The 14,379-nt window shown below is 35.6% G+C and overlaps 1 protein-coding gene across 8 annotated transcripts in view; it reads left to right on the top strand.

Annotated features, from left to right (window-relative positions):
- Positions 1-14,379, top strand: part of spag9a (sperm associated antigen 9a) — a 31,201-nt gene that overhangs the window by 3,373 nt on the left and 13,449 nt on the right. For 3 of the 8 annotated variants that reach the window (XM_058768499.1, XM_058768495.1, XM_058768498.1), the window contains exons 2-14: positions 1,192-1,312; positions 3,456-3,526; positions 3,801-3,892; positions 4,042-4,192; positions 7,012-7,092; positions 9,060-9,219; positions 9,699-9,789; positions 9,998-10,119; positions 11,111-11,122; positions 12,822-12,879; positions 12,962-13,114; positions 13,386-13,440; positions 14,151-14,281. In XM_058768499.1, coding sequence (XP_058624482.1) covers positions 1,192-1,312; positions 3,456-3,526; positions 3,801-3,892; positions 4,042-4,192; positions 7,012-7,092; positions 9,060-9,219; positions 9,699-9,789; positions 9,998-10,119; positions 11,111-11,122; positions 12,822-12,879; positions 12,962-13,114; positions 13,386-13,440; positions 14,151-14,281 — 1,298 coding nt within the window. Of the gene's footprint in view, positions 1-1,191; positions 1,313-3,455; positions 3,527-3,800; positions 3,893-4,041; positions 4,193-7,011; positions 7,093-9,059; positions 9,220-9,698; positions 9,790-9,997; positions 10,120-11,110; positions 11,123-12,625; positions 12,656-12,821; positions 12,880-12,961; positions 13,115-13,385; positions 13,441-14,150; positions 14,282-14,379 lie in introns of all 8 variants that reach the window. The other 5 variants (XM_058768502.1, XM_058768496.1, XM_058768503.1 and 2 more) reach the window with 3 other exon arrangements.

Below are 14,379 nucleotides of genomic sequence, written 5' to 3'. Positions count from 1 at the left end.
AGTACAGTTTATTGACTTGACCCCATGTTTTATAGAATATTTACTCAGAAATCAGAAACTGTATATTATCATGTCATTGTAGTGTATGTCTTGTCTTAAACTCCTTTAACTTAACTAATACTGTGTGTTTGTGAGCGATTTGTGTTGCACTGAAAATGAATGGGAATTGGATGTGACTTGAACCTTATGTTTGTTGATCTCTGTACTCGGGGGGCCGCTGAATGAGTTTTCATTCAGTGTGACGTGAACCTGAAGTGACACTGAAACAGCTCCCCTTTATCAGATACTCGCACTGCACCAGGCTCTCCAGGAGACCCCTGTACTTCAGACATGAAGCATGTGTTCTGTAGGGATTTGCAGGAGAGAGATTCCAATTAGGGAAAAAGATATTACTTCCAGGTCATGGGGTCCTTTGCTGTGACCTGGCTATAAAAACTCTTGCTGGATTCACACTGTATTTTGCTTGCGAAACTTACAGTTTTGTCGATGCATGATGTACCATACACTGCCACTCAAATGTTTGTGGTCATTAAGAGTTTTTGAAAGAAAATTCATTCAGCAAATGTGCATTAAATTAATCAAAAGTGCCAGTAAAAAAAAATCTATTTCAAGTAAATGCTGTTTATTTGAACCTTCTATTCATCAACTGTAAGTAGCACAAATGATTTTAACATGTGAGTAATGATGCTGAAAATTACTGTATTTTTGATTAAATAAATGTAGCATAGATAAGCAACTTTTTTCAAAAACATAAACAAAAATATTGCTGACCCCAAAGTTTTGAATTTAGTTGGTGAATATTGTGAAAATGTTTACACACATAATTTAAGCACATTTTCGTACGTTAAGCAATGTTGTAAATTTGCTATCATTCAGTCATTTATCTGCATTATATCAACTATCAGCATCAGCCACTTTGGTCATAACGTATATATTTTAGTCTGTTGAGTGTATAATCAATATGCTAGCTGATTTTAGCAGATATACGCACACAAAAAAGACCAGAAATATTGATGACTCATCCTTGAAAATGTCTGAAATGACTGAAAATTTTCTTCCTTTAAATTACAAATATTACTTACTGTTGATATCATGATGTAATATAACTAAATCCTGTAAGGCCTGTTGGTTATTTAAAAAATAAATGTATTATGCAATATTTAATTTGTTCCTTGTGTTTTCTGTGAGCAGAAGTTCATTGAATTTGAAGATTCCCAAGAGCAAGAGAAGAAGGATTTGCAGAACCATCTGGAAAGCCTTTCATCACATTCCCGTCAACTGGAGCTGAAGATCAAGAACTATGCTGACCAGAGTAAGAATCACCTGCTTTATTCCCTCTTCTCGTTCAGTCTGACACTTCCATGATCTGACAATTTTTTTAATCCTTCATATGTCTTCTACATGTTATATGTCCATGCATCCGCTCTTAAAGTCCTTCTGTTTCTGTATAAAATAGCTATAGCCCATAGTTCTTTATACTTTAGCTGTTATGTGAAGTATTGCTTTAGTGTTCTTCACACGTGGTTCATATTACAGTACCATCCCGTAATTTAATCTGCTATCTCTTCTCTCAAACCATTCTACTGACCCTATTAATGGATCATTGAGAATGTAGAGAGGCCCATTTGCACAGCAAAGATTTAACACTTTCTTTGGCTTCAACATATAGCTGTTTGATTCCTCGTGGCTGTGAGTCATTATTGTGCAGATTTCCATTAAAGTGAAGTAGTTGAGTTATCTAACACCAAAATTGATTTTCAAGGGTTGCTTGCTGTTCATTTGCGTCAGCATTCAACAGATTAATTTAGATCGAAGTCTAAGTCGCCTCTGACATGGATATGAATGTAAAACCTGCTGTATTGTTTTCTGTCCATATTCCACCAGTGTAACTCATCTCTCCAAATACATTTGTTTATTAAGTTAAAGGAATAGTTCACCCAAACATTTGCTGAAAATTTACTCATCTTCAGGCCATCCAAAATGCAGATGAGTTTTTCTTTATCAAAACAGATTTGGAGAAATGTTGCATTACGTCACTTGCTCACCAATGGATCGTCTGCAGTGAATGGGTGCCGTCAGAATGAGAGTCCAAACAGCTGATAAAAACAGCACAATAATCCACAAGTAATCCACACCACTCCAGTCCATCAATTAATGTTGATGTAAAAAGCTGCTTTTTGTAAGAAACAAATTTATCATTAAAACTTAAATCCATTGCTAAAATACCATAATGAAAAGTCTCGCTTGAATCGGGAGAGAAATATGCACAGATTGAGCACTGTTTACATGGACTGGACTGGAGGTGTGTGGACCTTTTATTAATGTTAAACTCTCCTTTGCACAATTTGAAAATAATTATGAATCATATTAGAAAAACCAAATGAAAGTTGTGACCAAATTTAGTGGTGCATTGCATCTTTTCCAAAAGAATTGAAAACAGAATTTGATTTGTTGTCAGAGCAAATATTTACACCTCTAGAAGTCTGGCTTTGAGTAAGGGAGTTTTGTTTAGTTTTGCATTCATGTGATTAATCTCTTCAGTCTTATTAAAAGCAATGCTTTCTGTGGCCCTGAAATAACATTACTCCTGTTCTGTCGCTCGAAAACATCCGTAAAAAAATCTAAACCAGGGTCAGTTCAGACTGAGTGTGTGCTGGAATAGACTCGTGGGTGATAATGATATTAGTCAAGCACCAAAACATGCTAATTATGGATGTCTGCTGTTTTAATCTGGCACTAATTAATTAATTCTGCCATTAATTAATAGTGCATTTCCACCGAACCCTTTTCTGAGATTTGAAATGGATATCAGTTCTACTAGAAATCACTATGCTGAAATTAAGTGTGTAGACAGTGAATTAGCCGGTCTGATTGTGGGATGCTTTGAGCAGATCTGCTGCAGGATTAGATTTAAACCAGAAAGCTAAAAGTGGATTATGTCTTTGTGTCACCTATTAAATAAAGCCTGTTTAATATCCTCTGTGGATATTCTCTCTACAGGACTGCAAGTATTTTTAAAGGCCTCACTGAAAGCATCAGCTTTGCCCACTCAAACTATCTTAAAATCTGGTTTCAAGCCAATTCGCATGGTTTTTGAGTGCTGTACAGTGAACTGCGGGTCGTCATTGGTCATTTGGGAGTTTTCTAACCTGCTATGACGACGGCTGTGATAATTAACCTCATTTCTCTGTCCTCATTTATTTCAAGGCCCTTGTTCCAAGCTTGTACCTTGTGTTTACAAGACAGCACAGACTAACATTTTGCATGAATTTGCATGCAAAAAGATGCCAAAATGTTGTCTTACAAAGTTTTTAAAAGCAGTTGAGAGAGACATTTTGAAAATACATATTTTTGGACTGAACTACAATACTAAAATCTTTGCAAATTACACTTGTACTGTTGAACAAGTTAATCATTCCGAATTTCTTTAATCTTTTTTACTCCTCCTTTCTCAGTAAGTCGATTAGAGGAGCGAGAGGCTGAACTGAAGCGCGAGTATAATTCCCTTCACCTGCGGCACACAGAGGTAAGAGAGCAAATTCAACAAATTCAGCAAATTCAACACAATGTAAATGACAATGGCCATGTACACACTGCAGTTTTGGGAGTGGCAACCACAATATACATTAGTCAAAGAGTGAATTTAAATAAAAATTGTACATGAAAATAGAAGAGTTATTTTAATAAAATTTCACAATATTAATGTTATTATTTTATTAATTAAATGCAGCCTTGGTGAGCAGACTACCAGCTCTTTAAGGCCAATTAATCTGCCTACTTTTTGTTCATTTGTTCTTCAGATGATCCACAACTACATGGAACATGTGGAACGGATCCGGTTGCAGCAGACGGGAGGAGAGACCTCTGACACAGGAACAATTGGCCGAATTCGGTAAGATGAACATGATCAATTATCTGTGCTAAAAAGAAACAGACACCATGATTGTTTATATAAAATTCAATTACATCAGAACAAAGATTGATTGCATTTCACATTTATATTAATGCATGATGATTTTTGATCTTTTTCTCATTACACAGGAAAGAGCGGCCCCTGTCTCTGGGAATCTTTCCCATGTCCAGCGGTGGCTCTTCACTGACGCCTGACATCCAGGGCAGAGCCGAGACTCCCGGAATGGAGGCCTGGAGATTCAATAACCTCAGTCATCAGCGCTCTAACGCCAGCCTCAAGGTACAGTAACATCACAATATCATCATGTAAGAGTTTTGAGGAAGAGAAGATGATAGATACACATTTGATGTCTTTGTTTTGTGAGCATATCCTCTGTTTTTGTAAAGGTACATGTTTGCTGGTGGATAGGGAAGAAAATATGGGCAGTGGTTGTTTGAAAGATGTTGCCACGGAAACATTAGGCAGCGATGATGCATTTTCAAGCATCCTGGGACATCAGCAGTGACCCATTCTATCAAATTTACTACCAAAATACAAGATTAAATTAGATTTTAGTGCTTGCGATACAGTTAAATGACTAGAGGGTTAAAGTTACTATATTAAAGCTGCAGTCCGTAAGTTTTGCCTCTTTGTCGCCATCTCTGTTTGAAAACCTGCAATTGCAGCTATTTGCGGAATAATCTTCATTGTGTTGGTTGTGCACAAGCATGGCTTCAGTGCGGATCAATCTAATGTTTTGAGAAGTATGTGTGGCTGTCAGTCACTGCACCGGTGTGGATACTGTACTCAGGAATCACAGATTCTAGCCTACATCTAGGAATATATGACCCAAATAAGAATTTCCACTGGATACTGTCATCTGAACAGGTAACAATCTGCCCCGTTTGTTCTGACCAACTGAGGAAAAAAACATTACAATAAATCGCACTACCAATGGTGTTTTAAATCTAACAATCACTTAGCTCATATCACATCAAACCGTGCAAATTATGATTGTTATACTTTTTTCTCAAATTTTTAATGCAAACATCAGCATTGCGTGTATGTAGTGTGTATTAGCGTTACATATAGATTTCAATTTCTCTACAGTCTAATCTCTAATTGTCATACCATTTGAATTTCATGTAAAGAAATTCTTTTAATCCAAAAAGCTAATTATTCTGCCTTTGAACTGGTTCTCTTTAAAATACAAAACTTGTGTAATCCCTCGTAGACTATCTGTAATCGATTAAAACTGGAATATAATTTAATTTCAAGTCACATGCATTTCATAAACCTATAATGCTTTCAGGATTACAGTCCACAACCAAAATGATACATTTAATTATTCCAGCTGCTTTGAGAAAAGGCTATAAACGATCCGCCACCTGCAGGATCCTCACAGGATCCTATAGTCTATTAGCCAGGAATACTTCTTTATGTTTACAGACGTGACGTAATGATGCTGCGGCATGTTTGAAATTACCGCAAATTCCCACAAGTACAACTCAAATGAGAAAACCTTATTATAAGCTAACCGTTGTGAATCGGGCTAAAGTAAAGTTGAACACTGGCTGGTTATGTACTTGCTCAAATATTGATTTTGGAAAATTTTTAACCAAAAAAAGTTACGGACTGCAGCTTTAACATATATGATGATATATAACGATATTGAGTGTAATATGCAGTACTTCTGAAAATATTTTGCAGTTCATAATATGAATGGTTTGAAATGGATTCAATACTTACTGATGTTCAATTTAAGAACATCAAATGGACCCTTTTCACATTTCCAGGGTTCTCAGAACTAGGGGTGTGCGATACTGACCAAAAAAATTAAATAATAACAATAACTAAACAATGTATTGCTGAGGGTGATGGTGTGGCTAGTTTAGGCCTTTCATGGATGAATATGACACTAAAACTGCCAGAAGGTGGCAGTAAGTCCCTGTCTTAATGAGTGATTAATTGAATCATTCATTCAAATGATTCATTCAAAATGGCTGAATTAGTTTTAGAAATGAAGCAAGTGACTGGGTTATTATGTATGGGTTATTGAATCATGGACTCAAATAATCTGTTCAAAAACAGATTCGTTCAGGAATAAAGCACAGCAGTGTTGCTCTGAGATGCAAAAATGTTTGAAAATATTTTTGTTGGTGAAACAGGAAAAAACAGACAATATTATGTCTAAAATCTAACTCACTGAATATTAACTTATTGTTTTTTGAACTGTTTAATATGAAGTTAATATCACATTTGCGATCGCACTCATGCGCTAATATTTAGGAAAACGGCACTGTTGCTTGTGAGATATTACTTACCTATATAAATACAAAAACAAACCCATACAGGGATACTATTTGCTTTCATAACTTGAATTATAGGGGCATTTTAACTGCATTTAATAGGCTTCATTAGATTTTCAAGACATGTTTTGTTTATTTTTTACAAAGTGAGTGACATACTCATCATTAAAACAACAATTATGATATTAATGCAGATGATAAATATTGCACACCCCACTCAGAACTGTAGAAGTTCTATATTGGTAAAGAAACTACAATAGATATAATTTTTGTGTTCCCATTTGCTCCAATAGTAAAAGAAAAAATCCATAATATTGTTTCTATGACTTTCCAAAAGAGGAAGAAAAATAGACTTAATGATTATGTTGGTAGGAAGAGAGAAGAAATGAGAAATTCCTCAACCATTGTATTAGCTATGCAGTAGGATTAACTGCCAATGTAACAAAGTATAGTGATATAAACTTTTAAAAAAAATTTATAAGTAAAAATATAAAAAAACTTCACTGTTAATCATGTGAAAAGAGTCCATTATACAGAACATTCATTCCATTAATGTTACAGCCATTTTTCTTTATGTGAACTGATTTGATGCTTCGACATCCACGTTCACCTGCATGAAACATGGCAACATTAAGAATCTGAAGCTCTCTTGTATGGATCGCTGCTTTAAATGTTCTCATGCATAATAATGTTACATTAGAGTTGTGTTTTCCCACCCACCAATGCTAGATCACAGCACAAACACATGAGAGCGCTATTGTGTTTCAAACAAATATAAGATGCCACGTCCCAATTTTCTTGTCCAAGCAGTTGGAGGCGGAGGACACTCCAAAGAAAAGGGATGGTAAGGATGTTCTGGAAGCTTGGGACTCGCTGGCAAACGACTGCAAGGTAGCAAGGCTGTGTGCCGGCGGACAGTGTGTAGTGCAAATCACTGTTGTCCTCTAATAATCAGAAAGTTTATCCACAGAATGTGGTTTGGTGTCTTAACTGCATGCAACTACACAGATCTAGAAAGTCCAGATTAGTAATAAATGCTAAATAAAAAAAGAGCATGTTAACTTGGAGTAATGCACAAATATTTTTAGTTATCTAGGATATAGTTGCATACAGCTAATGCATGGTGTTAAGCTTTTACCGCATGCCATTTCAGTTTCACGCTGTCTTAGATTTCATTCTTCATTTGCACATTTCTAACATTGTGCTATCAAAATGGTAGCTGACAATATCATGTCTTTAGTTGTAACACTTACTGTCGTTATGAATTGGTTTTAACCAGTGTTGGGGAATGTTACTTTTAAAGGGGTCATCTCTTTTGTACTGTTCTCTGAGGTCGACTTATAATGTTATCAAGATTTTTACATCAAAATCATCATGATTTGGAAGTAATAGGCTATTTTCTGTCCTGTACTGAAACTTCCTTAAAAATAAAGTTCATCAAATACAGTTGATTGTTTTCTGCGTAGACCTGCGTTCGCCTCTCTTGTTATTCACACTACATGCATGAATCGGTGGGCGGGGCTAAACAGGTAGCGATGTAGAAGCAGGCGTTGATCTTCTTCTGTGGAGGCGGTGCTTATCCACACTGTTACAACATTAAGCAGAACATTCCTCAAGCTGTCATTTTGGCAGACTAGCTTCAATATAAGCTGTTTTTAGACTAACAAGAAAGTTTTGAGTTCTGAAATTTACAGCACAATGACCTCTTATGTCAAAAGATCAGGGGAATTTTGGTTTCTCAGTTCATGACCCCTTTAAAAGTAATGTTACATTATTTCTTCACTCCTAATAAAAGTAGCTGTTACTTTTTGTATAGTGGGGAAATAATGTTAGTATAAAGTGTGCGGGTATGTAAAACATGGCAATAAATTTTTTCAGTTTTAGTAGGTTTATGTACTGTAGATATAGGTTTTCTACAGTATAAATAACCCCAACACTTGGCTTTAACATAGTTTTTCTTCTTTTCTACAAATTACTGCATTCATTTCAATTGTGTTGCATTTACAGCAGTGTTTTTGACCTATTTCATCAGCATAAATTATATTTGCTTTGTTGTTTGGGGTGTGTTGTGTAAATCTCGGTGTGTTGCAGTGTGTTTTTGTAGAGATTGACCGATAATTGGTTTTGCTGATTTTATTTTCCCCTCTTGTGTTATCAGTTCTTAAGTACCAGTATGGTACGCCTATAAATCACTCTACTTAATATATTGTTTGGATAAAATTGTAAACTTTTATTTTTTAAATGTGTATCTTAATAATCAGACAGCAAAGGTACAAAACAACTTTGCATTATATAAAAAAGTAAATAAACCTTTTTTTTTTTATTGTCAAAAATCAGAAATTTAAACTCCGAATCAGAAATAAATATATTTAGTAATATTGTAATATTTACAATATTTCTGCATCTTAGTTATCAGACACTTGAAAAAAACAAAAAATCTGTGTCGGTCGATCTCATTTGTTTGGTGTTCTAATCTCTGTTATTTTGTTATTTTTGTATCATGTAAGCTTTCTTACAGTTGCATCAATGAGCTGTCAAGTGTTTGCCCTTTTTGTGTTTGCAGTCTTATATTTTAATACCTTTAACCTGAACTGACACTGATTTGTCTAGTTATTATTTGACGCTTGTTTTCAAAAAAAAAAAAAAAAAGTCTACAGCAATGCCATCCCCTATATATTTTGTCGTGTCTGTCCTGTGTGTGTTTGTGTGGCCGTTGGTCTCACCTCAGTTTGTCAAATGTTCAGGGTTTAAGTGAATATCCTGACCCTTCTGTGTTTTCATGTTGCTTTCTCTCCTCTGTCCCTGAGCTGTGACCTCTGACCTTCAGGTAATGAGCATTGTGCGTTGAATGATTTCAGGATGAGCTGTCTGACCTCAGCCAGGGAGGCTCAAAGTCTGTCACTCCCATGTCCACCACGGCCTCAGATCTGGCCCTGGACTCGCACAGAGAGGATGGAGAGGGAATCTGGAAGAACACCGAGGTTCAGGCTGTTCCAGGGACCAGGAGCGTCTCTGCGGGTTAGAAGCTTTTTACTGTGCATGGAAAGCGTTTCAGCTGTAAATGACTCTAAGATTGGACAGTGTTGCTCAAATGGCACTTCATTTAGTGTTATACACTACCATTCAGAAGTTTAGGGTCGGTAAGATTGTTCTTAATGTTCAGTGAGGCTATATTTATTTGATTTAAAAATGCAGTAAAAACAGCAATATTGTGAAATATTTTTACAATTTAAAAGAACTGTTTTCTACTGGAATATATTTTAAAGTGTAATTTATTCCTGTGATGTAAAGCTGAATTTCCAGCATCATTACTCAGTCTTCAGTGTCACGTGATCCTTCAGAAATTATTCTGATATGCTGATTTGCTGCTCAAAACATTTATTATTATCAATGTTGAAAACACTTGTGCTGCTTAATATGTTTGTGGTAACTGTGATAGGCCTACTTTTTTTCAGGATTCTTTGATAAATATGCAGTTGTCCATTTTGATTATTCAGGTCTGGCTGATAATGAGGAAAAGTCAGATGTTCAGGCCATTATTGAGTCCACACCAGAGCTGGACATGGACCTCGGATATAAAGGTTCAAGGTAACCAATGTGCCATAAATCAAACACTGTGTCTAAAACATTTGAATGTGTCTTCGAAGGCCTAGAAATATTGTTTAGGTTTAATAGGATTCTCTAAACTGAACTGAGTAACCTCAGGTTTACCCTCTCATATTAAAGTGTCAGATCCTAAATCCAGTGCTGGCCTATAATTGAATGATGTAACATGCTCGTTGCTGATGTGTTGAAGCACCCCGACCCAAGGGATTGAGAACATGGCGTTCGACCGAAATACAGAGTCTCTCTTCGAAGAAGTGTCGTCAGCAGGCACAGGTTTGATTGGAGATGTGGATGAAGGGGCAGATCTGTTGGGTACGTTTGTTGCTGTTAATTTTCAGATAGTTTTACAGTTTTTTTAGCTTGATCTTTATTAACATCAAAGGAATAGTTCATTCAAAAATTTGCTGAGAATTTACTCATCCTCGGGACATCCAAGATGTAGATGAGTTTGTTTTTTCATCAGAACAGATTTGGAGAAATGTATCATTACATCACTTGTTCACCAGTGGATCCTCTGCAGTGAATGGGTGCCGTCAGAATGAGAGTCCAAACAGCTGATAAAAACAGCACAATAATCCACACCACTCCAGTTCATCAGTTAACGTCTTGTGAAGTGAAAAGTTACATGATTGTAAGAAACAAATTCATCATTAAGATGTTTCTAACTTCAAACCGTTGCTTGCGGATAGAGTCCTCTATCATTAGTATTTCTTTCTCCAGTGAAAAAAATCATCCTGTCTGAATCAGGAGAGAAATATGCACAGATCAATCACCGTTTACAAGCAAAAACAGTTCAAAACAAATGTGTCTGTGGATTTTGATCGTTATTATGGTATTTTGGCCACAATCAATGGTTTAAATTTAAAGCGTCTTAATGATGGATTTGTTTCTTAAAAACACAGCTTTTTACTTCATGAGACGTTAACTGATGGACTGGAGTGGTGTGGATTACTTGTGGATTATTGTGATGTTTTTATCAGCTGTTTGGACTCTCATTCTGACGGCACCCATTCACTGCAGAGGATCCACTGGTGAGCAAGTGATGCAATGATACAGTACATTTCTCCAAATCTGTTCTGATGAAGAAACAAACTCATCTACATCTTGGATGTTCTGAGGGTGAGCACATTTTCAGCAAGTTTTCGTTTTTAGGTTAACTAGTCCTTTAAATGTGTCATTTGCCATCATAATGAGATGAGCTCTGTGATGGTGGCACAGTCCCATGATGCTCTGTTTTGCATGTTGAACTGACCCAGATTTCTCTCTCCATGCCCTGTTGCCCTGTTCTTCCCTCTAACCGCAGTGGAGTACTCGGGTGTGTAAGACATCCTTGCTTCTTTCTGTCAGAGAAACTTTGCTTGTGTTTCAATTAGCATCATTTTTGTATCTAAATCTTTCATTTGTTCCTCATACTTCTCCATACTTTCCCCTTTAACTGAATCATACAGTAGAAAATAGTGCCAACCGTATGGCAGCAACATGATATGAACATTTTCACCTACTGTAGCATGATGTAGCACGGAATGGGGTGATGGTGTTAGACTCAAGGCCACTCAGAATCTGCTGACATTTTCACATTTTCTGCGCTGATTATGAGATTATGATATATCTCACAATTGTTTTTTTCTTCTTTATAACACGCAATTTTGAGTAACTAAGTCAGAAATGTGAGATATAAACTCACAGTTCTGAGAACATATATCCCATCGAGAAAAAAAGTCAGAATTGTGAGAGAACTCAGAATTGCGAGGAAAAAATCAGAATTGCGAGATACAAACTCGCATTTGCTAGAAAAGTCATTTTTTTATCTTGTAATTCTGACTTTATTTCTCGCAATTGTGAGTTTATATCATGCAATTCTAAGAAAAAAGTCAGAATTGTGAGATTAAAATATCAATCACCTTTTCTTTTGTTTTTCTTTTTTTATTCTGTGGGAAAAACAGCCTGTCATATCTATCTGCTATCTTTTGAAACAGAAATACATGTATATTCCAATAGTAATAGTACAATTGATATTCACTGAGAAAGATTTAATTCTAATATTTAATTTAATACAAGAAGTAAAAAGTGTTACAATCGATTCCATTAGAGTTAATTGTTAAAAAAAATTATAACATGTAAAATTCGAATTATCTAAAATTAAAACACACTTCAAAGTAATAATATAATTACTTTAATACTATCTAATTTCTTTTACATGTAAAAAAATACAGTGACAACAGTAATAAAGTGAAATATTTTTGCAATCTCTAATAACTATTTTCTGTTTTAGTATGTTTTAAAATGCAGTTTATTCCCGTGAATAAATTTATTTAATTGCAATACATTTTTTCAGGATTCTTTGTTGAATAAAAAGTTCAAAAGAACAGCATTTAATAGTATAGCAGTATATAATAATAGTAGTAGTAGTAGAAAATAATTAATAATAGTATTTAACAGTAATATTGAGTGTCCCCAAAATCATTTTAATAGCTCAAATTATTTTTATACCCCAGATTACTTTATGTAAAATGACAAAATGACACTTTTTATGTAATCTTTTTCACAAATTGATGCCTGGTTTCCCCTACTACACTCAATGTTAGTAGCTATCTTGTAGGTCACATTAGCCGTAATATTAAGTGAACTTGGCACAGATTCTGTGTGGGTCTAGTTACGGCTAATCTGAATGTGGTTGAATAGTTGTGCTGATCTGTCAGTGGTCTCTCCACTCTTTCGAGCATCTCTTGGTTTTTCTGTGACCTGTTAACTCTCACCTCACAGCTGTCCATTCCTGTTTCACTCTCCATGTGTCTGTCTCTCTGTCGAATACACGCAGTGCATGCCCTTTCACACCTGAGTCTGTCCGGTAAGACCATTCATACCTGTCTAACCTGAAAACACAGGGCACATAAAACTCATCTCCAACGTTTTGAATCTTTAGATAGTGTTTTTATTATCACATTATTGCTTTTGTCATCATCAGTTTGCCTCGGCTGTACTGTTATTAGAGATTTTTGTGATGTATTTTGCAGGCATGGGTCGTGAGGTGGAGAATCTCATTCAGGAAAATGTGCAGTTGCTTGAGACAAAGTGAGTAATGTCGTAACTCTTTACAGTTTATTTACTGTTTTATGTTGCTTTGTTGTTGACAGCGCATTGTTTGTGTGCACAGAAATGCATTGAACGTGGTGAAGAACGATCTGATCGCTCGTGTGGACGAGCTCTCCTGTGAGAAGGAGGTTCTTCAGGGGGAGCTGGATGCGGTTTTGCAGGCCAAAGCCAAACTAGAGGACAAAAACAAGGAGCTGGAGGAGGAACTCAAGAAGTGAGTCATTGTTTCGACCAAATAATACAAAAGAAGCCTAAGGGATGCATTCATATGCAGTTGTTCAGGGTCTAGTTATCATGCGTTACTAGCTGAATTTTAAAATAAATCAAACATGATGTATTTAGGTTAGTAGCCACAGGTGGTTTATCACATTAATGTGTGTCTTTTTCATGAGAAGCTATTGCTATATGGACTGTGTAATTAAATGTGTAACTAGATTGTACAATTGCACTGAAAATGAGGGACTCATAAGAATTTCATAACGCAGAGTGAAAGCAGAGGCAGAGGTGGCCAAACAGAACAATAATAAAGATGAGGATGAGGTAAGTAGTAATATTTAAGTATCACAATAAATATAAGAGTCAGTGAGATTAATACTATATAAAATAAATTAATAATTTTATATACAGCAAGGATGCATTAAATTGATCAGAATGAAAGTGCTTTAATTTATATTGTTACAAAAGACATTTTGGTTCAAATAAATGCTGTTCTTTTAAACTTTCTATTCATCAAAGAATCCTGAAAAAAAAATATATCATGATTTTTCACAAAAATGTGAAGCAGCACAACTGTTTTTAACATTGATAATAATAAGAAATGATTCATGAGCAGCAAATTTAGACTGATTTCTAAAGGATCATGTGACACTGAAGACTGGAGTAATGATGCTGAAAATTCAGCTTTGATCGCATGAATAAATTTACATTTGAAAAAATATTTTAAATTAAATTTAAATATTTCAGAGTATTATTGTTCTTAACTGTAGGGACTTCTGTCAAAAACATTAGAAAAATCTTAAACTTTTAAACAGGTCTTCTGAAGCCATGTGATAGCTTTGTGTGAAGCTGTTTGCAGCAGTAAATGCTGCCCTTACTCTCCAATACACATTCATTTTCTAGTTCACTATATTAAATTATTTTATTTAAAACTACATGTTTTGACTAATACATGTTAAAGTAATAATTGTTATGCTCAAATGGTGCACACTACAGTATGTAACTCCGTGTCCCCTTTCGTTGGGTGTCCGCAGAGCGATGTGCCCACAGCTCAGAGGAGGAGGTTCACACGGGTGGAGATGGCTCGAGTCCTGATGGAGCGAAACCAGTACAAGGAGAGACTGATGGAGCTGCAGGAGGCCGTCAGGTGGACGGAAATGATCCGGTAAACATTTCACTGTAACACTGCACTGTAAAGAAAAGATAGCTCAAATTTGCTCTACCGTCCAAAATAGAAAACAGAAGCTCTTTTCTATCCTTTTT

Source organism: Onychostoma macrolepis, chromosome 03 (assembly GCF_012432095.1).
Source record: "Onychostoma macrolepis isolate SWU-2019 chromosome 03, ASM1243209v1, whole genome shotgun sequence".
Classification (NCBI taxonomy): Eukaryota; Metazoa; Chordata; class Actinopteri; order Cypriniformes; family Cyprinidae; genus Onychostoma; species Onychostoma macrolepis.
The sequence above is the reverse complement of the archived record's forward strand: the minus strand, read 5'-3'. Positions and strand labels throughout refer to the sequence as shown.